The sequence below is a fragment of the Nomascus leucogenys genome, chromosome 9 (assembly GCF_006542625.1).
Source record: "Nomascus leucogenys isolate Asia chromosome 9, Asia_NLE_v1, whole genome shotgun sequence".
NCBI lineage: Eukaryota > Metazoa > Chordata > Mammalia > Primates > Hylobatidae > Nomascus > Nomascus leucogenys.
This window is the reverse complement of record NC_044389.1, coordinates 61406997-61431777: the sequence shown is the minus strand read 5'-3', so window position 1 is coordinate 61431777 and position 24781 is coordinate 61406997. Positions and strand designations below refer to the sequence as shown.

General features: G+C 39.6%; 1 protein-coding gene across 2 annotated transcripts in view; it reads right to left on the bottom strand.

Annotated features, from left to right (window-relative positions):
* Nucleotides 1-8758: 8758 nt before the first annotated feature.
* Nucleotides 8759-24781, bottom strand: part of ANXA3 (annexin A3) — a 59196-nt gene continuing 43173 nt past the window's right edge. For both annotated transcript variants that reach the window (XM_003265796.3, XM_030819039.1), the window contains exons 8-13: nt 24011-24067; nt 23559-23652; nt 22025-22120; nt 17584-17642; nt 14797-14919; nt 8759-9153 (exon numbers count right to left, since the gene is read on the bottom strand). In XM_003265796.3, the coding sequence (XP_003265844.1) occupies nt 9094-9153; nt 14797-14919; nt 17584-17642; nt 22025-22120; nt 23559-23652; nt 24011-24067 (489 nt within the window). In that variant the 3' untranslated portion in view covers nt 8759-9093. The remainder of the gene's footprint in view (nt 9154-14796; nt 14920-17583; nt 17643-22024; nt 22121-23558; nt 23653-24010; nt 24068-24781) is intronic.

Here is a 24781-nt window from a genome sequence, read left to right as displayed (position 1 = left end):
TTGAAAGATATTGGCTTGGCTCTATCAAGGTGGCTTCTGTCCTGTACTAGATGACTTTATATTATTGATATGTAAGCTTCTGAGAGACTTATTTAGACTTCAGTATTACTGACCGTTAGATGCCAGTAATGTGTGGTGAAGTTGCTCAGTGTGTGAAGTCAGAGAATTTATGAGACACCCAAATGTTCAGATCTACCTCCCAAACCCGGAGCCCGAGAAACGGGCCTCTAAAGTAAAGAGCTTTGTGACTGTTGCTACTGCTGTGTCATGGTCCCAGTGTGAGAGAGTCAAGGTTATGGATTTTGGATCTACTGTATAGAAATCTGTTTGTTTTGTGGCTCTAGAACTATATCTAGAGTGGTCTTAACCTTTCTGAGCCTCTTTCCAGACTAGTAAATTGAGATAAGGTTACCTGCCTCATGGTGTTGTTATAAAGTCAAAATGAGATAAAATATATGAATTGCTCATAGTGAGTGTTAAGAAATGGTGCTTATTATTATTGAAACAAGAGGACCTCTGAAAGAATGCAAGTCAATGCCTACTGGCTCTTCAGGTCGGTTGGCTGAGAAGAGCATGTGAGGTCATAAAGCCAAAGTCCAAAGGGAGCTGAATTCCCTCTGCCTGCAAGAGAGGTCAAGAATGTGGTTAAGTTGTGAAAGTTCCACATGATTATACAGAATTTGCAGTCCTTTGTCAACTTTCCCATAATGATTAGGTCTTTCAAAATAAATAGATCTTATGCATATACTTGATACAGCCAAAGAGACTGGGAAATTGGGGAAAGATGTAAATAATAGCCAATGACTACCTATTTCAGATATTGTGTTAAGTCCTTTACTTGTATTTCCTCATCTAATTCCTTGTATCTTCCACGACAGATCTAAGCATTCCCTCCTTCCTGGCACTATGAATTGAATAAATTATTACTTCTATCTTAGAAACAAAAGGAAGTGATGGATCAGCAAGGCTAAGTAATTTGCCCAAAATTACACAGCAAGTTGGTGGTACTGAAACCAACATTGTATGGCTCTGGCATCTTTCTTTCATATCTAGGAAAGGGAAGGCCAGGGAGCCTGTTTTTCCTGAAGAAAGGAGACAGGACCCTCACACTGAGGAAGCCAAGAAAAGCAGTGCAGTGTTCCCAGAGACATAATCAGAGAAAGATCTGTGAAATTTCCTCACAGGGACTTTCTCTGGGTGGATTCTAGATTCTGGGAAGCCTTGGGCCTCCCAAGAAATTTTTGGCAGCACCTGGTGCAGCCAAATTACATACTCAATATCCAGAAGAGAGAGAGAGGAGAAAATCAAGAATGGACAGTTTGTTGCCTGGTGGCCAGGAAATGTCCCCACATTGAAATAATTCAAAGTAGACTAAACAGTGCAAAGACTTCTTTTTCATGTCAACAGTGCCGAGGTTAGCCAGAAATTAAAAAAGAGGAGGTTAGGAGGAGACAGGAGGTAGAGAGAGGAAGGAAGTGCTTTTCTCCCCACCACCGTCTTCTCTCTAGAAACATGTTTGAATAAATTGGAGACATTCTCCAGTCATTGCTGCCTAATGGAGCTTTCCAGTGACAGAAGGCTCAGGTGTGGCCTGGTTACACAGAGGATCTGAAATAACACTCAGGGGCCCTGTGCTTGTTGGCCCTACCTCCTTGGAGTCCTGAAGACTGAGGTGAGGCACAGGAAGAATTGGAAAAGATGCATGTCTATCCATACCACTCACTTCCTAGGAAAGAGTCAGCTCTGAGTGTACACAGGATGGGTCTTACATGGCTCCAATCCATGACAGGGTGGTCTACTTGGCCCTGTTATTACCTGTCAGTATCTGGGAAAGCAGGCAATAGAATTAGCATCTATTCTGTAAACTCCAGCACAGAAAAGACTTAAACTGATCTCTAGTTATCCTCAACAGCTAGGATCCCATAATAAGATTTCCGAAATCAGACAAAGAGAGAAACAGAGAAGCCAGACTTTCCGCTAGATACCTCAGAAACAAGAGGAACACACACAAAAAATAAGGATGGACTCTGATATTCAGTGCCCAGTGATGGCCTTTTCACTGAGGATTAGCAGCCCACTCGGCTGGGTGTGGTGGCTCACACCTGTAATCTTAGCACTTGGGGAGGCTGAGGAGTTCGAGACCAGCATGGGCAACACAGTGAGACCTTGTCACTATTTAAAAAAAAAAATAAGAAAGAAAGAAGGAAAAAAGGATTAACAGCTCACTTAACTCATGTACTATTTGAAACATTATTTTCCAATATTATCAAATACCGGGAGCTTGTTGTCATCTCTACTAATCTTTATATCTTCAAAGCCCTACCAATCAATTCCTTTAATACCTAGCTCAGAGGTGACATTCCTGGTGAATCCTGCCCTGCATACTTAATTAGTCCTTCATTTGAGCTCTAGGTGCCTTTTAATAACCAAATTTTCTTATATGTCATGTAAAGATATTCTTAAATTATTAAGCCAATAAATTTAAATTTACTTAGAAAACACAACTTTGACAAAAAGAGAAAAATGAATCAGCTGCAATGCTACTACCCAGAGATAAACAGTTACCATGGTCATGTACATTTTCCCAGCCTTTCTGGGGTCAACTAAAGGAAAAAAAAATCAAGCTTGTAAAGAATTAAAGGTTGTTGTATTTAAAAGTCTTACTGAGGACTACAGACTGGGGCCTAGAGCCTGGGAACAGTCCTTCAAAGAGGTTCTGTCAGACTGCTCTGAAATAGTGTTTTAGCTCAGTTTACATATGGGTTGTGGAGGTTTAGTATGTGTAAAATCACATCAAACGTGTGCAGAAGTTGCATTAAAGCAGAATCACATCGAAGTTTGGGTTTAAGAGTACAGCTGGTTATAGATTACAGAGGCATCATCACTAACCCCATCAGATGTTACCTTACCTGTAAGAAAAGGCAGGGAATAGGGTCATTTATCTTTTAAGGAACTTAGTGACTCAGGCAAGAGACATGATGGGGCCATGTGTTCTATCCTGCTTTGCCTTCAAAGCATCTTTCCGGAGAGCTGCACGTCGTCACAGAGTTAGGCTTTATGAAATTATGCTGGCAAGCAGAAATGAGCAGACATGCCTCCTTACATTTGCTGTGTTGTCTCACACTGGTTTTCTTTTTCTGTTTTGTCAAGCAACTTTTCTTCCATTTAGCAAAATATCATAAACATCTTTTGTGTGTATCTGTATCTATTTCTACCTCTATCAGTATTTCTGATACTCAGTAGTCCCCAGCATTTTTAATAGCATTGTTACAGTACATATCATATTTTACTATAGTTAATTTTAAGTAGCTAGCATTTACATATGCTTACAATGTACTGGGTCATTCTAAGTACTTACATGCATCGATCCATTTAATCTTTGTAACCCTAGGTGGTTGGTCTAATTACTACTATCATTCAAATTTCACAGATGAAGGAATCTGAGGCATAAAGGGCTTAAGTAATTTTCCCATGATCACACAGCTAGAGACTTTAGAGCTGTTAGAGCTAGAATTTGTCCAGCTAGGCTGACTCCAGACTTTTAACCACTGTGCAATACAACTTTAACAGTCTTTAACTGAACATCTAATAATTGGCAGTTTCGTCAAATATCTTATCCTTTAACTCTGCAAGTTGCAAAGAGTGTGAGAATTTTGTGTGGAAGCCACATTTGCCTAATCCCCAACCCCACCCACCACTACCACCACCATGCTGTCCTTGCTAATTAGCCAAGTATCTGTCTTTCCTCTCCTTTGCTTGTTTCCCAGATTGTCAACTCCTTGAAGTCAGGAAATGTGTAGCTTTCTTCATTTTTATAACTCCAGCACCTGGCATAGTTTCTGGACTACAGTTACCATGTAATAAATTTTGGAAGAATAAAGGTCAGAAGGAGTTTGGTTTGACTGATAAAAACCAAGAAAAATATTTTTCATGAAGGTATCAGATATCAAATTCTATTTAACACCGGTTTAAACAGAATTTGTAGACATGATCTGGAATTTTCTTTGTGGACTTGGCTGTCTGACACAAAACAAAACAAGAAATTTAAATGCAACTTTGGAAATCTCTAAATTCTTCTGAGGTCTGTGGCCAGGGGCACCAATGTAAGCCAGTTACGCTGTGGATTGCTGCAGTTCTCTAGAAGGAGGTGTGAATTTGGGCTAATTCTCACCAACTTCCTACCCTTGAGACCTTTGTTCTTCTCTACTTTCTACCCCACTGTGGCATGCTCTTTTTTGTAGGAGCTGATTTTATCTCAATATTCTTTTTCAAAACTTCCTTTTGTCTGGTGGTTGATAGTGTAGCAATTGGCAAATCACATCTGTTGCTTCACAGCAAGTCTGATGCTCTGCAGGTCACCTTGGACCACTATTTTTTTTTTTTTGAGATAGAGTTTTGCTCTTGTCACCCAGGCTGGAGTGCAATGGCGTGATCTCAGGTCACTGCAACCTCTGTCTCCCGGGTTCAGGCGATTCTCCAGCCTCAGCCTCCCGAGTAGCTGGGATTACAGGCGCCCACTACCATGCCCAGCTAATTTTTTTTGTATTTTTAGTAGAGACAGGGTTTCACCATGTTGGCCAGGCTGGTCTGGAACTCCTGACCTCGGGTGATCTGCCTGCCTCAGTCTCCCAGAGTGTTGGGATTATAGGGGTGAGCCACCATGCCTGGCCTGGACCACTATTTATTGCCACATCCAGTTCCACAAAGTTTACACCCAAAGAGGTCACATGTACATTTTGATAGCTAGTTTTTTCTTATGCACGGTTGTGTCATAAAACCTTTCAGTTGAGCGGGCTGCTCTGGTATTCGGGGTTTGGGATTTCAACAGTTTACTGCAGCAGCTATTCAATGTTACCTCCTACTCTGTAACCCTCCTCCTCACTTGAAATTCTCCTCTCTCTCACTGTTGACTTTGTAAACTCTACAGAAATAGGCAAACTTTGGTTTCAGAAGAGGGCTGGCCCTGGTGGGTAAAACTGGCACAAAGCTGAGTTTGATGAAACTGAAAGAAATATAGCACCAGTAAAAAGGCTTCAGCACACAGCAACCTGTACTTGCTTGACTCTCACAGTCCCACGGGAGACATACAGAGTGGGTGGGAAAGATCTGAGTTTGTCAGTTTGCTGGGGGTGGGGTTGAAAAAAAATTTGGGGTACTTTCCGTGGCTCATAAAACACAAGGTTTCACAGGCAGGAAATTGCCAAGAAGTTTGCTTTATCTTCTTTCCTAACTGCAAACTAGAAAGAGGTAGCTTTACAACATCTCAAAATCCCCCAAGTGATTAGAGCACAATATAAGCAATTGTAAGTCTTCCAAGCTGAGCCAGAGAATAATGGCTAATGTTTATTGAGCACTTAAAGGGTGCAGGCACTGTGGTAAGTGCATCACCTAATCTGGCTTATTCAAACCTCACGCCTATTTTGAATGATACATGCATGGCCATCCTGGCTTTACAGGTGAGGAAACTAAGGTACAGAAACAGTAAGCGACTCGCTCACTCGCATGTCATACTACTGTCAACTGATGGGCAGGAAATAAGACTAGAAAACTTCCTTCCGATCCTGTAACCTCATCGCTGAGGTGAACACAGTTGGCTCTTATCGTTGGAGGACACACTGACAACATATTAATAACACTGATTTCAGCTGACAGTTCTCTGAAGCTTCCAAGGCCTTAGAGTTACTGTCACTGAGTAGTACTAAAACAAGTATCATTTATTTATTCTATAAATGCTTGCTGAACACTTACTATCTGCTCTTCACTGGCAACTCACCATGCCAATGCAGTTATTAGTAATTACTTTTTATTGAGTTAAATTTTTCACATGCTTTATTTCATTTAATCCTTGCACACATTTAAGCTAGGTGCTGTCATTGTCAGCTAAAGAATTGAGTTGTATGGAGGTTAAGTATTTGTCAAACACTGTTATCTACGCTGCTATCATAAGTGGTGAAGCCAGGATTTGAACCCAGTTTGATATGACCCCAAAATTAATGTTTTAAAGACAAAGTAAAATTGTGGGTTATCCATACGGCATGAAATTGGGGAAATGGAAAAAGGGGAAGGTACATGGAAGAAGGGCCTGAACTACTGTACACTATTTATTTTAAAAATTTCCTCAATACATTCTTACAAATAGGCTAGAGAATCTCCTATTCGACATCTTCATTTGCCATTTTTGCAGCTCCTGATTTATAGACCAAACATTCTATTACTGTAGAGTGAAGGGTACAAACCTTCCACTTCTGCAGCTCACCAACCACAGAGGCCAGGATCTCTCTGCAGCTGGCTATTTTTCTCTTCTTTCAATCTTCAGGGACTAAACTTAGTGCTTAATGAGATGACATGAATGCACTCAATTCTGCAGGCGATCCATGTCAGAGCTAATGCACATTCATGTAAATGAAGATGGTCCTGGGAATCCAGAGAAGCCAGATGATTAAATTAAATGTTCCACGTTTCCTTAAGAAGGAGTTTTCAGTGACAATAAGATTTCTGAACCATGACAAACTTTCTATAGAAGACGTTTCCAACAGTTTAGATTTGGCCATGTTATTCTGAAGCAAGTTAAGTAGGTTTTGCCATTGGGATGCAAGGCCATGGGGTTCACTTTGAACTTGACATGCCACCTTGTGGAAATTGGAGGCAATAAAAAATGTGGCCGTTGAATACTACTCTATAATAATTATATGATACAGCCTAACATTTATTAAGGGCTTACCATGTGCTATGCACTATGTGAAATATCTTTTAAGTGTTTTTTCATTTATTTATCAAAACAATCTTATGAGGTAGGTACCATTGTTGTCCCATTTTAAAGATGGGGAATATGTGGCTTAGAAAGGTAATTGCCTGAAGGCCGGTGCATACAAGGCAAAACAGATGTGAGTAGAAGGGTTAGAGGGTTACCTCCTTGTGGCTTTTTTTTTTTCTGCAGAATTCTCTTATGTGATCACTACTGTCTTCAAGTTCTCACCTTCTTCAAACTCACTCATGCACAGATAAGGTTTTTTGTTTTGTTTTGCTTTTGAGACGGGGTCTTGCTCTGTCACCCAGGCTGGAGTACGGTGGTGCGATCATAGCTTACTGCAGCCTCAAACTCCTGGGCTCAAGTGATCGTCCCACTTCAGCCTCTTGAGTAGCTGAGACTATAGGTGCACACCACCACGCCCAGCTAATTTTTAAATTTTTTGTAGAGACAGAGTCTCCTGATGTTTCTTGAACTGGTCTCAAACTCCTGGGCTCAAGTGATCCTTCTGTCTCAGCCTCCCAACATGCTGGGATTAGAGGTGTGAGCCACTTTGCCCAGACACAGATAAGTTTTAAAGTCCAGATGACCCGGATCTTAAGCCTTGGCTTTCCCACTGTGTAACCCTGGGCTAGATACCTAACCTGAGTCTCATTTTCCTCACTTGCAAAACAGGGGAAATATTGACACATGAAACCATGCTTTGTTTCAGAAAGTACTTAATACATAAGTGGTATAACAACTCTGAGGATAAATAGATCTAAAATAAAGATTCACTGTATTAAATGCCTTTTATGTGCTGAGCACTGTTCTAATTTAAGCACTAGGCATTGAAAACAACAGTGGTCCTGGGATGGGATAAATTCTAAGGCAAAACAGTGGTTAAGACCCTGGACACTGGAGTTGGACTACCTGGCTCTTACAGTGACAAGTTACTTAATTTCTCTAAGCTTCCATTTCTATATCTGTGTTGGTATCTACATTGTAAGGTTCCTTGAGGATTAACAAATTAAAATATACTACACTGTTTAACATAGTACCTAATACACAGTAAGCACTCTGTGAGTATTAACATTGATTTATTGCTTCGTGATATACTTACCCACTAAATCCCTTACACTAAAATTGTGAAGGCATACTTGACTGACACTTGGTAACTTTGAATACCATGGTTACTCAATTTTATCTCCCAAATATTTAAGTAGTTTTTTTCATTATCTCCTGCCATCATCTTAGTTATGACTGACATTTATAATATTGATTACAGAACTAACTTGCCAAATGGGCTTCCTGACTTAAGCAATCCTCCCACCTCAGCCTCCCAAGTAGCTTGGACCACAGGCATGTGCCACCATGCCAGGCTAATTTTTGTATTTTTGGCAGAGACAGGGTCTCACTAGGTTGCCCAGGCTGGTCTCGAACTCCTGGGCTCAAGCATTCCACCTGCCAGCCTCTCAAAGTGCTGAGATTACAGGCGTGAGCCACTGCACATGGCCAGTACGATCATTTCTATTCTGGTCCAGGAAAATAACTCTAACTGGAATTTTTTTCACCTTATCTATTTCATATCAGTCAAGGTATTTCATATTAGGTCTCACTCAAAGATAGCATGATGGATTCTTTAAATGCATAGTTTTGCCAACTGAAGAGAAAAGGAAACCTCAGAGGCTTGATTCTAAATGCCCATTCTGGGAAAGTAGTATTCAGCATGAAGCAACCATAATTCATGCTTGCCATTCAGACAGGAAGTGGTTAGATTAATCCTTCAGCAGATGTTTTCTGAAAGCTGAAATAACTTATCATGCATTACCACTCCTATAGCTTGATCACAACTAGAAAGGGTAGGCCAGGGTCACATACATCTTCATCTTATTCCTTTCTTAAAGAAAAGTGTGATTAGCAAGGTGATAAACTGAAGCAGTAACAGCTTCTATACAGAAACATGTTTTAAAATACTAGTTGTTGGCACCAGGCATCAAACAATGTTGGCAAGCTCTGAAAGCAAACAAATTACTTTTAACAAAAGCAACAATTTTTATTATCTTGCTTTATATTTAATGGATTAGAACTATAAAGATTCTTACTTTGTAAGCAGAAATAAAAGTTGGATAGTATTTGCAGATCCTTAATACCATTTTAAATTTCATTTATGAGCTGCTACATGATAAATGAGATGCTCTAAAATAATAATCACTTTTGTTGTTGTTGTTATAGAACAATGAAAATTCCTGTTAGGAACACAAGTTGCTGTTTACATTTGCTTGTTCTCTTAAATAGTACGAGAAGAAGTAAGATGGAGCTGTTGGGAAAGCCCATCGTGGACCTTTGGAGATTATCTTCTTGGTTCAGTCATCTCCACCACAGATTTTTAAGAGTGTGATTTCATAGTCTCCAGAAGTATCCGACTGCAAAGAACAAAATCAATGAAGAACAAATACAGTATAAATAATGGGAGACCATAAATGAATCAAATCCTATAGCACTAGGGAATTCACTTGGGTGTGAGACTCATGAGCTATACCATTTAGTAAAACGTACCTGCAATTCCATCATTCATTCATACCTGAGTGTAATTACGTTCTGACCCGCATCTTCTTCACAGTAAGTAATATTTAGATTCTTCCTGATATATTGCAGTTAAATTTCAATTTGGGTTTAATAAAATAAGATTGCATCACTTACATAATATTATTTCTAAAAAAACTTCAACAGATTATAGTTTTAATAATATTTATCAAACACTTGCTATTCAAAAGGCTTAATGTGTATTAACTACTTTAACCCTTTTAAAAGCTCTCTGCAATAGGTACTATACATATCCCCCATTTAACAGATAAGTAAAATGAGAAAAACAGATTAGGAAACTTGCCCCAAATCTTATCGAGAATAAGTGACAAAAGCAGTATTTGAATCCCTATATCCTGGCTCCTTAATACCCTGCTACACCGCCTAACTTAGGAAAGTGAAATGAACCACATTTTTAAAGAATATGTTTATCAGTTCCTTTTCTTAAGGCCAACCAAAAATAGACTGCTGTCCAGAAAAGATACTATGTGAGGTTGAGGCTTAAAGGGCAAAGATACCAAGTTTGTAACGCAAAAGACTTCACAGGAGGTAAAACTTGGCTTTCAACCTGGATTGTGTAAGATGCTCACATTATTTTTATTTTATTTGAGGCAACCCAACCAGTGAGCTCTTCTTATCACTTAAGTTTCACATTTGAAATGGCTGTCACTGGGGTGACTATTAGAGTAAGTGGTAATATAAAGGAAGTCTCAGAAAAGGCTCATTTAGTGAAGAAGTTAAGCATTACTTTCATAGTAAGACACAATAGGCATTTATATATATTGTTCTGTTTTCTTTATTTCTTGTTCATTTGTCTGTTTCACAAAATACATGACTCAATATTCTTCGTTTTTCTATAGATTTTAGTTCTTATGCTATTGGTTTTCCTGTCTTGCTCTGCAATAGCAGAGCTGACAAGTCAACAATGCTCCAGCTTTGTATTAAAAGAGCTCCTTCTACACATCTCTGATCAGAGTTGTAAACAATTAGGCATTCTACCAGTTAGTCAAGAAAATACATCCAAGTAGCTCAAAGTATATTTCACACCACTAATGGCTTACTTGACCTCTCCACATGTCTTACATGGCTCAAAGACATCTCAAACTCAACACATGTAAAACCAAACTAATAACCTCCCCCCACTCCCCAAAAAGAAAAGGAAAAAAAAACAAACAAACCTAAAACCTGATCCTCTTGCAAGGAACGGCGCCACTATCTGTTCTCCAAGTTAGGAACTTGAGTGTCATCCTTGCTATCTTCCTTTCCTCACACCAAGATATACCAAGTCCCTTAAGTTTCAACTCCTAAATATCTTTTGAGCCCTTCTTATTCTCCAGAATAAGAAGATCTCACAGGGATCTTTTCATGATCCTGATACTAACTCTTCAAGAGCTCATGCCCAGAACTCTTCAATGGCTTCCTGTTACTCTTAAGCTAAGGCCAAAATTCCTTAAACATTGCCAAAAAGGTCCCGCATGATCTGGCCCCCACATCCTCATTTTTCATTATGCTTCCTCCACCACGAGGCCTTTCCATTTGTCATTTCTTTTATTAGAATGTTCTACTGCCTCCCTTACCTGCATACATTTTGCCTTATTAATATCTACTTATTTTTCAGATCTGAATCATGACTTTCTCATAGAAGCCTTTCCTCTAAGTCAAGTCCTCCTATTATAGGATCTTTTAGCACAATGTCACTTTCCTTTACATTTAACAAAGTTGTAATTCCCTAAGGGCAGAAAATGTCTTCCCCCATCCCACCCCCTTTGCTTATAATTGTAACCCTGAGACTAGCACATAATATGCATTTGATAAATATTTTTAATTGAATGAATGAATTCGCTGATCTCAAAGCTCTCTTTCAACTGAACTCATCTTGCTACTTGGATTTTATTTCTCAATATTCCCCAAGGTAGACCCTCTAATCAAACAGATGCCTCATTACTTCTCTCCCTCTTGCTTCTTCCCATACCTGTTTCTAGAGCATTTACTTTTAGGACCCTATTGATCTGGGGTCTTAAAGGTAAATGCTCCAGCAGAGCACCTGGCCCATAGGAGACACTCAACACTTGCTTGTTGACCTGAAAGGCAGGCTCAAGACCCATTTCTCTAACCCCAAACTTCTTTTCTTCTCAATTCCAATAGTACTAGCTCTATATTCAACAACCTAGTATTTAATTGTATGTTGTTTCAATTATTATCTTCTAATTGTTTCTTTATACCTACCTCAAGTCTCCACATAGATTATGAGTTGATTGTGAGTGGCTACTATATTTTCCCATAAAAAGCTTGGAATTGTGCTATTTATTAAATAAATACAGAATTTGTCGACGAAGGAAAACTACCAAAAAATATAATTTCATCTAAATTTTTCATAATATCTTCTTATAAAGTAATAAGCGGTACACATTGGTTTTTCACCTCTGTTCTTCCTTGCCTTCTCCTTCCCACCAGTCACCCCCCGAGAAAGGTGTCAATGGACAAAGAAATGTCTAAACAATAGGTGGAAGGAAGAAAGCAGGCAGGATGACAGGCTGAGATGATATGTAAAATGGAACTCTATCCCATGAATTTCAAAAACAACCATATAAAAAGATCTTGTTCATGAATGGCAAAAATGTAATGAGATTACTTAATATGTTCGGTGGTAGAAATAAAGAAATCTTGTATTATTTCAAATTGCAAACTGAAGTTTTCAGTGATGGATTTTTCTTTTCTATCAAACTACAAATAGTTTAAATGTTTTCTAATACAATAAGCCTCAATTACCCAGACCACTGGGGAACGGAGAGCCACTGTTAATTTAATTTTCTGGTTTGCTGAGGGTGAACTGAAAGCCCTCTTTATGTCTCGATCTTGTTACTGACAATCTTTAGAAAATGTGTGAGTCTATTTGTCTGCCTTAGTAGCTACAATATGGTCAATGTTATTGAATCTTCCTCTGATGATTGAAACTATTGTTATGTGTCAGGACTGATTCAAATAGAATTGAGTGTGAGCAGTTGATGCAATTTGTGCTAAGCCCCAGGCACAGTCTGAGAATTGCCTTTTTGAGTAAGTTCCTGATTTCAACTTATACATGCATCTCAGCCTCTCTTTCTGTAAAAGTTTAGTGCAAAAACAAAAACTCTGATTAAAAAGAGAGAGAGATTTTAGTGATTGAATCTAGTTAACTGATTGATGTTCATTCATTCATTCATTCAAAGGCCATTTGTAAAGTCAGAGGCAGGAACCTTCCCAAGATAGCTGCAGAAAGACCCAGGCTAATATTTGTGCCTGTTCAAGGGTAGCTATTGTGGGTAGGGCCATAGCGAAGGTTGGACCAAAGACTCCAGCTGCTGACAGGGACACTGGAATGTGGTCTAAGCCAGGTGTCCCCAGGGGACATCGCTGGGTGTAAGCGCCCCCACAGAGGTAGGGCTCCAGCCTTGTAGGGGCTTGAGAGACGGTGCTGCTACCCAGGATCAGGATGTGCATGGTGCATAATGATCCACAGCTTAGGGTGTCTAATCAGCATGGACTCCATTCCCAGTTTTGGACCCTCAGCGCTCAGAGCAAACACTCTCTGCTTGGCTGCTGCTTCTCTCTTCATCGTGGATCGGCTTCTATGCCCTAACTCTCAGCTTAGACCTTGGAGAGTCCACCTGGGTCCAACACTCTCTAGTGCTGATTTCCTTGAGATATTCAAGGGTAGATGGAGTAGCAAAGAGATGGAGAGGGCTGCATAGCCTGCAAGTCCTCTGCGAAGGCAGCCCTGACTCTATCTTTTCCCCTGTCAGTGTGGCCTTAGAGGCGAGGATGGTGGATTGCTCCACTCACCAACCCTAGCTTCCACTTTGTTCCAGGGAACCAGCTTGGACTAACACTCTCTATCACTCATTTACTAGAGACTTTCATATGTGGTCTGGAGCACCGAGGTAGAAAAGTAAATCAATGGAAGGCTGCTGAGCAGGTGTGGGGCTAGCCCCTTAGTTCTCCACTAACTAGTTGCCATCTTCCTGTTGGGACTATGACTTTTGAACCATGAGCTTAAGGTACGGAAGTCTCTTGTACAATTTTTGTCAGCCTTACTGCCCTATTAATTCAAATAATTTGTAATTTATTTCAAGTTTCTATGTATAATATATCAACTGAGATCTGAAAACAATGAAAATGGGTTTCATGCTTTAAAAGAGAAAGGAAGGAGCCCATTTTAGGAAGATTCTCATCCAGAATGAAAGAAACAGAAGGGACCAGATTTTTTAAAAACTAAAATACTGTAAAAGATTGATAAATTTAATTAAACAAGGTGTGCAACCTCTGCTTGGAAAAAAATACTTTTGGCCAAGTCAAAGGACAAAGAATGGAATGGGAAAATATGACCAGACAAAAGGCTAATCTACCTTATGTGAAAAAGGTCTTAGAAACTGACCGAAAAGAACAAAAACCCAAAAGAATGTGGACAAAGAATGTAAAAAGACAGATCACAGAAAGAGAAATATAAATGTTATTTAAAACATGAAAATATATTCAGCCTCACTTATACTAAGAAAAATGTATATTACAACTACACTGAGATGCAATTCCTCACCTATCAGATTATGAAAACCCAAAAGTTTACCTATAGTCCCAGCTACTTGGAGGCTAAGGCAGGAGGATTGCTTGAGCCCAGGAGTTCTAGGCTACAATGTATTATGATTGCACCTGTGAACAGCCACTGCACTTCAGCCTGGGCAACACAGCAAGACCCCATCGCTAAAAAATGTCTTAAAAACCTAAAAGTTTGAAAATACCCTCTGTGCCAAGGCTATGGAGAAAGAAGGACTCATACATTCCTCATGGAATTGCAAAATGGAATTCAATTGGTAATATTTGTCAAAATTTAAAATGCATTTATATCTGTCTCAGCAATCCTACTTCTGAGAATTCATCCCAAAGATACACTCGTACCTGATGAAGTTGTGTATGAATTATACAACACTGTTTGTAATAGCAATAAACTGGAAGCCTGTGTTTGCTGTGGTGGGTACAAATATACAAACAATGGAATGATATACAGCTGTTAAATAAAATGAGAAAGTTTCCTATATACTGAAATGAAAGCACTCTAAGCTGCAGAACCATGCTGTCTCATGTAAAACAGAGAGGAAATTTAAAATAAGTATTTTTCTTTTCTTACCTTACATTGTCATAAAGACTGAAATAAATAAAAACAGTACAATATAAAAACAGGTAAACAACTTGCATATGTAATTCACAAAAGAAGAAAAATTAGTGGCTAGTACATCTAAAAAAATATCGAGTGTCTATTATATGCCTGGGATTTTAGAGCTGAAAATCAGGGACATTTTGCTGCTACTATTTTAAGCTCAGACAACACATTTATGCATTGACAAGGAGAGAGAAATCTAAGTCATGTATCTTTATATTTTAAGGCATATAAGAGTAAGGAGGTGGGTAGAGAAGGGCAAAATATGTTTTGCTATTTTTAAAAGTAAACTTACTTTAATTGCTGAATATAGGGAATAGCCATAATGCTTCTTGAACTCTGTTCGAATGTCCAAAAGGTCAATTTCTGATCTGGACACCATTATTCGGTTCAGAGTAAACTCATCAGTTCCGATACCCTGTTAAGAAATGCAGGTGTTCACAATATAAATGTCATTGGTCACAAAGCAACATAGAGATCTATATTTATAAGAATCAGATAATGGTGTGCAAAATATTCAACTACAGTGATTCTTTTTCATTTATTATCAAACTCATCATTCATTATTCAAGCAATATTTGTTGAGCACCTACTCTGTGCCAGCATCATGCTAAATGCTGCAAAGCAGAGATGAGATACCCGTGTTAAGCTTTCAATTTTGTAAAGAATACAGGCAAGAAAGTAAGCCATTGCAAAACAGTCTGACATGTTGAAAATATTGGGTACCATGGGAGCATACTTTGGGGGGCCTAAGAAAGATTAGGGATTAGGAAAAGTCTGAGAAAGTGACATTTAAGCGAGGACTAAACAGTCAACAAGGGGAAGGAGTAGGTTCATGTAGGGAGGAGAGAAAGTTCCTATAGAGGAAATAGCAGGTGTGAAGGTTTAGGGCAAGAAAGAATGCCACGTTCAAGGATACGTAAGTAACAAAGAGGGATAACAAGAAATGTGTCTGGAAAGGCCAGACCTTGTTAACCATGAAATGAAATTCTGACTTTATCCTAAGTGTGGAGAGCTACTGTAATATTTTAAACATGAGAATGTTGAGATCAGATCAAATTTGTGGTTTCAGAAAATCACTTTGACTGCAGCATGAGAAACAGATTGCAAGGTAGGAGTAGAATGAAGATAAGGGAGTTAAGACTAGAGGCTTTGAGACTCATCTTGAGGAGACTGAGTAATTAAGGAAAGAGATGATGATGGCCATCCCTAGAATAAAGGCAGTAGGGATGGAGAAAATGGGAAGATTTGAGAGTTGCTTATGTAAATGGATTGACAAAACATAATGATGTATCGCTACAGGATAATGAAAAAGAGAGATAGTGTAAAATTTCTAGCTGAGCAGTTAGGTGGATTTTGACCTAATGATGGCCAACATACTAAATGATATTCCATTCATCTATGTAATTCATCCAGCAAATGCTTATGAGCATCGACTATAGCCAGGCATTATTCCATGTGCTGTGCATATGGCAGTGAACAGAACAGATTATATCTCTGTCTGCATGGAGCTTATGTTCTAGTAGATGAAGACAGACCGTAAAGCAAATTAACTATTGCTTAAGTAAATAGTGATCAGAAATATGAAGAAAATAAAGCTGGAAATGGCATGGAGAGTGACTGAAAGGGAACCAATTGGCCTGGTACAGTTAGGGGAGACCTCTCTCAGGAGGAGAGCTGAGACCTGAAAGATGAGAAGGAGTCAGCTAGGTAAAGATCTAGAGGATAAGCATTCCACAGAAGGAATGGATGCAAAGACTGTGATGTGAGAATAGACTTGCCACAGTTGAGGAATGGAAAGAAGCCTGGAGTGGCTGAGGCATAGTCAAGAAGGCTGGGGAGGAACAGTACGACTTCAGAGAGTTGGGCAAATTCCTGTTGGGGCCATTCTCTGGGATGATTGAACAGGGAAAGGGGAGCAGATTTGGGGCTGGGTGAGCTGAAGGAAAGGATGTGTTCACTTAGGATATAACTTTGAAGGTACATGTGGGACTACAGAAAATGGCTGGTAAAGAGATCGAGGTAAGCATCTTCTGTGCACGAGGCCCTGGCCTAGGGTCTGAGGATAAACAAGAGCCTGTACTCACGGAGCTCACCATCTGGCAGTAAAGACAGACAAGCAAACACAGGGTTACAGCATCATTAAAGGCTGCCAACTCAGCTTGGTTTATTTTAAGCAAGGCAGCTTGAGAGGCCACAGGATCTACTGGGTCTCAAGTTTGAGGTTTGGCATTCTAAAACAAGTTTTACTGCCTGCACTTACTGTGAAGTAGCGAAAATAATGTGGTCAATACTTCTCTGTACCTATCTCTATATGGACTAGAATACTATTAACCTATGAGACAAATCAGTAGACAAATTAGCTACATATTTTTACCTTCTCATTTTCTTTTTTTTGCTTTTTTGTTTTTTTGAGACAGAGTCTCACTCTGTCGCCCAGACTGGAGTGCAGTGGCGCAATCTAGGCTCACTGCAACCTCTGCCTCCTGGGTTCAAGCAATTCTCTGCCTCAGCCTCCTGAGTAGCTGGGACTACAGTGCATCTGTCACCACGCCCGGCTAATTTTTGTATTTTTAGTAGAGACGGGGTTTCACCATGTTGGCCAGGCTGGTCTTGAACTCCTGACCTTGTGATCCACCCGCCTGGGCCTCCTAAAGTGTTGGGATTACAGGCGTGAGCCACCGCGCCCGGCCTGCCTTCTCATTTTCTATTTAAAATAGAGGATGAACTTTTAAAATTTAATATTATACATGAATGTTCATCTTTCATACAAGTGGAATATTAGCATTTACTTAAACTCGTCATATTAGAGAAAATAAGAATGTTTTAAATAGAAATCAAGTTATACCTACTTAGAAAAAAAATTGTTTCATAAACCCAGGTATGTTTATTTTGAACAGAAAATCAGGTGTCTGTGTAAAGACTGTATTGTATCATACCTTGATTTGCTGTAATATAATTTATCTTAAAATGTTTCAATTACATTAAAATAACTAATTTTTAAATATTTGGTCTACTATTTGCATACTTCCCCAAGGGAATTAAGGGACGCTAAGAATGCACATGAACTTTCCAGACCAACCTTCAAGGCTCGATGCAGTCTTTCGGCTAAAAAGGCCGGCGTGTTCCTTACACAATGAACTGTAATAAAAAGCAAAGTAATGTTCAGCTTCACGGAATAGAAATTGGGTTAATCTATAGTAAGTAATATGATTTTTAAAAAGATTCTTTGGACTGTCATACCACTCTACCCCCTCCCCACAACTGGCTTTTACTTGGAATGAAAGAAAGGCTGCTTACCCTGATTTTCAAAGCCTTCTAATATCATATTTGCACAGAACTTTAGCACAGTAATTATCTCCAGCCATGGGGAAAATAAAATTACCTGCCAAAGAAACTCCCACAGCGACTGACTCATCTCTGGATCCCAGACACACTGAACACCTACGCTTTCACTGATAACTCCCTAGGGTGCGACACTGCTCAGCTACTAACATCTCGGGCTACTGATTAACAACTTGAGCCTGCCAACTGCAGCGATGTTGCTCCAAATAACTCATTAGGCACGAAGGGGCACTGGAGTTCCATTTAAAAGCAATTTTTCCCATGGAAAGAATTTTCTTTTAAATGACTGGATTAGAATTTATAGGCTGGTTAGAGTGACTCCATTAGAACAAGTACCTGTCATCTAAATTCAGTTGCCTTAAAAAAAAATACAATCTTTCAATTCTTTATTTTGAAATAACAAGTAAAGCAGAAATAAAACAAGAAGCCGGACGCGGTGGCTCACGCTTGTAATCCCAGCACTTTGAGAGGCCGAGGCGGGTGGATCACGAGGTCAGGAGATCGAGACCACGGTGAAACCCCGTCTCTACTAAAAATACAAAAAATTAGCCGGGCGTGGTGGCGGGCGCCTGTAGTCCCAGCTACTCGGAGAGGCTGAGGCAGGAGAATGGCGTGAACCCAGGAGGCGGAGCTTGCAGTGAGCCGAGATTGTGCCACTGCACTCCAGCCTGGGTGACAGAGCGAGACTCCGTCTCAAAAAAAAAAAACAAAAAAAAAAAACAAGAAAAAGGAAACTGACAAAAACGCAAGAGTAAATTATCTTGTAAATAAAAAGAAAATAGGAATAGAAAAGTCTGTAGGGAAGAAACCTATTTACAGCAAAACAATTATTTTTATAATCTTAAATCTGATTTCCAGGTAGGAAGCCAACCAAAAGTGAATGGATTTTATAATGAATTTTGGAGCTCAGAACAAGAATAAGTGACTTTCTCATCGTGGCTTATAGACTCTCTTAAGGAAAGCTAAAAGACTTTTGGCTTTTGTAAGTGATTTAAGGGAAATAGAAGGAGAAATGTATTAGAAACCCAAACACAGCATTTAGAATAAAACTGTTACATGAAGTTCTCTGACAAGAAACTAACCATTTAAACTAGTAAAACTCACATCAAGTAAGCCATAATAGCTTGATAAAAAATAATGATGCCCACTTTCATCCTATTAAGCTTTCCAGTCACCTCCCTGCCAACTAGATTTGTACAATCCCTTCTTTTCATGATCCTTTCTTCCCTTTAGCTTGCCTTCTGCTTTATGTTCTTACCTACTAGATTTGTTCTTCATATCTGAAAGTTCTGGAAGGTGGCAGTATGTTTCAGTGGGAAGGAGGCTTTACCACCCAGCACCATAGGCAGGGAAGCTTGGGAGTCCATTAGAGTTAATTACTGTGACCAAGAATTCATAATTGCCCATTCCCTACCCTCTTCATTGTCTTGACCACACTTTCATCAGGCCTCTCTCCTCCCACAGGTTCCTGAACTCTGGCTTGTCCTCAGTCCTGAGCAAGCCCTAAAATGCAGCACATGCCTCTGTTGCAGCTTATCTTGAGAGTCCAGCTGTCCACCGCCAGATGTGTTTCCTGTCAATCCCCAGTGATCATGCCCTCATAATTGCCCAACATTAAAAGTTGCTGCTAAGACTTTTCTGTTGGATTTTGAAACTTTTGCACATTTTTCCCCGTCTTTTAGGGATGGGATCTCACTTTTGTCACTCAGGCTCTGGTGTAGTGGCACCAACATGGCTCACCGGAGCCTCGGCCTCCTGGACTCAAGTACTCCTCCCACCTCAGCCCCTTGAGTAGCTAGGACTACAGGCGTGCACCAACCCACCCAGCTAATTTTTTAATTTTGTAGAATCTTTAATATAAAGATTAACAATATAAAATGGAAAAAAAAATTAACCAGTTCTATCATTGCCACTGGAACAGTCTCAGAATGTTGCTCTCACTATGTTGCCCAGGCTGGTCTTGAACTCCTGGCCTTAAGTGATCCTCCTGCCTCAGCCTCTCAAAGTGATGGGATTACATGTGTCAGCCACCACACCCAGCCCAGTCTTGCATGTTTCTGAAATCAACATGTTCTCTCTATTGAACTAGTTCTACTGAATAAAGCCTCTCCTTACTTAAGTCTGGATTTGTTTTTATTTGGCAGCTAGTATGCTCCTATTGCACGATTCTAAGATGACACAGCTCAGATCGTTTTTCATGTCAAAAACTATGTGTTGACCATTGTATTGGATTCCTTGTGTATGAAATATGCAGAGTAGGCAAATCTATAGAGACAGAAAGTAGATTAATGATTATAGGAGCCAGGGGGTGGGGAGGATTGGAGAGTGACTGTCAATAGTTACAGGGTTTCTTATGGGGCTGATTAAAATGTCCTAAACTTAGGTTGTGGTGATGGTTGCAAAACCTTGTGACTACATTAAAAAGCATTGAATTGCACACTTTGGGTGAATTTTATGGTATGTAAGTTATATCTCAATAAAAAATTTTATAAACTGGTTTATTCCAATGGTAGACTGAAACAGAAAATGGAAGTGTGACATATTTTGAACTTCAGTTGAATTATAAGGTCTTTTTTTACATGACAAAATAATGTGCATTATAGCCCAAATGTAATACATAATTCAATGATATATTTCCAAGAATGCGCCTTAGCTCAATGAATGAGAGTTTGTACATCTCAATAAAGTTTTTCAAACATTATGGCTTAGCAAGAACACCAAATGAAAAACAGCGAGCAAAATTAATATAAAGATTAACAATATAGGCTGGGGTGGTGGCTCAAGCCTGTAATCCCAGCACTTTGGGAGGCGGAGGTGGGCGGATCACTTGAGGTCAGGAGTTTGAGACCAGCCTGGCCAACACAGTGAAACCCTGTCTCTACTAAAAATACAAACATTAGCAAGGCATAGTGGCATGTGCCTGTAATCCCAGCCACTTGGGAGGCTGAGGCACAAGAATTGCTTGAACCCGGAAGGCAGAGGTTGCAGTGACCTGAGATTGCGCCACTGCACACCAGCTTGGGCAACAGAGCGAGACTCCGTCACAAAAAAAAAAAAAAGAAAAAAAGGTTAACAATGTTAAATGGAAAAAAAAATTAACCAGTTGTATCATTACTACTGGAACAGTCTGAGAACTAATTATGAAGACTGATCTCAATTCTACTTTTTTAATTGAAGAAGAAAGTTTTCCCTTTCTTAGCCTCCTCTGCCTATCTTTTAACAGTCCAGAGTCAACAATGAGCTGAGATTGTGCCACTGCACTCTAGTCTGGGCGACAGAGTGAGACTCCATCTCGAAAGAAAAAAAAAAAAAAGAAAGAAAGAAAAGAAAAGCCACTGATGTCTCTCATAAATAACCAAATACGGTGGATTATCAAACTGGCTTAGGCCTTAGTGGCGCGCGTGCGCGTGTGTGTGTGTGGTTTTTTTTTAAAGAGACAAGATCTTGCTATGTTGCCCAAACTGGCCTTGAACTCCTGGGCTCCAATAATCCTTCCACCTCAGCCTCCCAAGTAGGTAAGACTACAGGTGTATGCCACTGTGCCTTGCCTATGTCTCAGTTTTCAACAAAGCTCAATAAAAATGCCAGTAGAAATAAAATATTTCAGCTCTCAAGAAGTCTACAAGCTAAACATAGTCCCAAGACAAATACAAATTTAAAAAGCAAAGTGAGATTTAAAAAGATGGCTGGATACGGTAGCTCACGCCTATAATCCCAACACTTTGGGAGGCTGAGGTGGATGGATTGCTTGAGCTTAGGAGTTCACAACCAGCCTGGGCAACATGGTGAAACCCCATCTCTACAAAAAATACAAAATTAGCTGGGCCAGGTGGTACATGCTTGTAGTCTCAGCTACTTGGGAGGCTGAGGTGGGAGGACTGCTTGAGCTCAGGAGGTTGAGGCTGCAGTGAGCTGAGATCACACCACTGCACTCCAGCCTGGGTGACAGAGTGAGATCCTGTTTCAAAAAACAAAAGGAAAAAAGACTTCAAAAAAAACTTCTTCATGCATTCATCTAACATTTGTTGAGTGTACTGTGTGTATCCTGGACCATGATGGGGGCCGTAGGGAGCATAAAAAGATGGATCAGTCAGGATTCTTGCCCAAAAGGAGCAGGCCTTGGCACTGAGTTAAAACAAGCGCAAAGTAACTTAGTTTACCAGCACTCGAAGGCTTACCTATGGCCAACAGCAAGTCTTCAAAATGCCCAGATAATTCTCCTTTTATGCTGTCCGCAATGTCCTTTTGGCTGATATTTCTGTATTCATCAAATGCTAAAAAGAAGCACCACAAAATAATTTAAAGCAACGTAGTTGAGCACATTTGAATATATTCTAGTTTTTTATTTGATATGCAGAAGATCAAGTAGCAAGCTAAAAAACCCCCTCTTTAAACCATGAAAATTTAGGCACAGAAGTTTTTGTTTTTATTTTGTTCCTTTTTAAGGAAATCATCTACAATAAAACCCAAACTCCCTAGATAATTTTCTTCAATAATCTGTCTTTCTCTTTCCCCTTCTCTCAAGCAGTAAGCATTTTAAATAGCCTAAACAGTTAAATAATAAATAACTTATCTAGTAAGTTGGGCTATTTTAAATTTTATTTATAGCAGCACCTGGAAAATGATACTATAATCACTAGTCAAATATGTTTTCTCTGGTAAAGAAATCTTAATTCTAAAGACTTCCTTGTGCTGAATAAATCATTTCCTAAGGCGGCATGGCCTACTTCACACCTCCCAGAAGGCATTTGAATTTCTTGATCAGTATTTGCCCCAAGCAAAACCTGTACATATGTCACCAAGCGTACAGGCATATTTTGTAATCCAGTACATTTTTCCCCAATAAATTTTTTAAAAAAGAAATTTTGAAGAGAGACCTAGGGTTATCTGGTTTTTGTTTTTCAAACAAAGACATGAATAAAGTAACTATCACATACTGTTGTCATTATTTTATAAAATAAATGTGATTTTAAATCAAAAGTTAAGAAAGAACAATTTCAGAATTTCAAAGTCACAGTAATATCCTACGTTTACTCATTGTTCCGTCAACTCAGCATAAGCTTGGTCTTGCTGTGTGGTTGTTCTGTAAACTAGCATCTGGAAGCCACAGTCAGAAGATGTTCACAGTAAATGGAGGTTTAGTTTTCTAGGTGTTGTTGCTTCCAGAACAGCTCTAGGAGATGCCATGAGCGAGAGGGTGGGTGCCCACAATTCCATGTAATAGCTGGTCTGATGATAAGAGTTGATCCATTCTACCACTTACCTTCATATCAGAAATAGCTGAAGGTTAATCAGTATTGATGTGTCAACAGAGACTCACCTGCAGTGTCTGGCTTTTCTGGAAGTGGCTAACTAGGGAGAACAGTTAAGTGGAGTGGAAACAGTTGGGCTTTTCCACCCCACAGGAACAAGCCCTTCTACTCTCACCCTAGACGGTGGCCTCTTTTCTTCTTCCTGCCACCTCCCTCCCCCATCTATTACTTGGTACTCACTAGGTAATCTACTCAGCCTCTATGGAAAAACAAAAGTGTAGTGTCAGTACTTCCTGGAGTTAGAATACAGCTTCCCCATTTTGTTTCCTGAAGTGTGAATAAATAAACTGGAAGAGACTTAGCAATTTTAAACTTCGTTTTTCTAGATCTTTGTATACTAAATGCAGAAACATTTGTAAAAACAACATGCAACACAAAGGATTGTAACGTGAGTTTGTACTTAGTTTTAGTTGAGGAAAGCTCCTTAAACACAGGATCTCAGTGAATTTGTCTTCATCCGTGCCCCATCTGTTCTCACCAGCTTTATAGAGAATCTATTCACAAGAGAATGTTATTAGAGACACAATTATTTTCTTTTTTTAGAGGTGACATGAGAATGAGAGTTGTATTTCAGAGGTCAGTGCAATCATCTATTATCTAAGTCTCTCACTTTCAGGAGACTAGAAACCAAAAATTGGGCTGGCAGGAGCCAAGGAGAATGATAACTACCACTGGGGCAGGCAAAAAGTTAGGGTTTGGATCCCCAAGCTTCAGGCTTCTCTTTCAAACAGGAAAAAAAAAAAAAAAAAGAAAAACCCCCGTTGCTGCTATTTTTCTCCCTTTTCACATAAATGCAATGGCAGCCACATAGGAGAACAGGTAAAGGAAATGTGTTCCCGCTTTGTTACTGACCTGGGCATCTTTTTTGGCCAGATGCTCATCCACTTTCAGACTTTCATCTCTTCTGCCCTAAACAGGGATGACGAAAACAAGGGCCATCCTTTAAAGATAGAAGATTCTAATACACAGTTCTTCAGCCAGCAGGGGATCTTAGTGGTTTTTCTTCAAGGTAGGACAGGTTGCACAGAAAAATCATGTACTCTGGGTCCAGTTCTGGTTCTGCCATTGACTAGTCATGAAATTTTTAGCAAATCACACAATTTTGGGGGCCTCAATTCCCTCCTCTGAAAATTCATATATATATATATATATACACACACACACACACACACATATTTAGAGACAGGGTCTCGCTCTCTGTCAGCCAGGCCAGAGTGTAGTGCTGCAATCATAGCTCACTATAACCTTGAACTCCAAGGCTCAAGCTATCTTCCCGCTTCAGCCTCCTGAGTAGCTAATATGACTACAGGTGCACACCACCACACACAGCTAATTTAAAAATTGTTTTTAGAGATGGGATCTCGCAATATTGCCCAGGTTGGTCTCAAACTCCTGGCCTCAAGCTGTCCTCCCACCTCAGCCTCCTGAATCTCTGGGAGTACAAGTGTGGGCCACTGTGCCCAACCCAACACAGAGGTCTTATGTGGAAGAAAAGACAAGGTACAAACTGGAAGAACATATTTGTAACATGTATCTCATAAAGAACTTGTATCCAAAATACATAAAGAACTCTTAAAACTCAATATGAAAATAACAACCCAATTTAGAAATGGTTGAAAGATC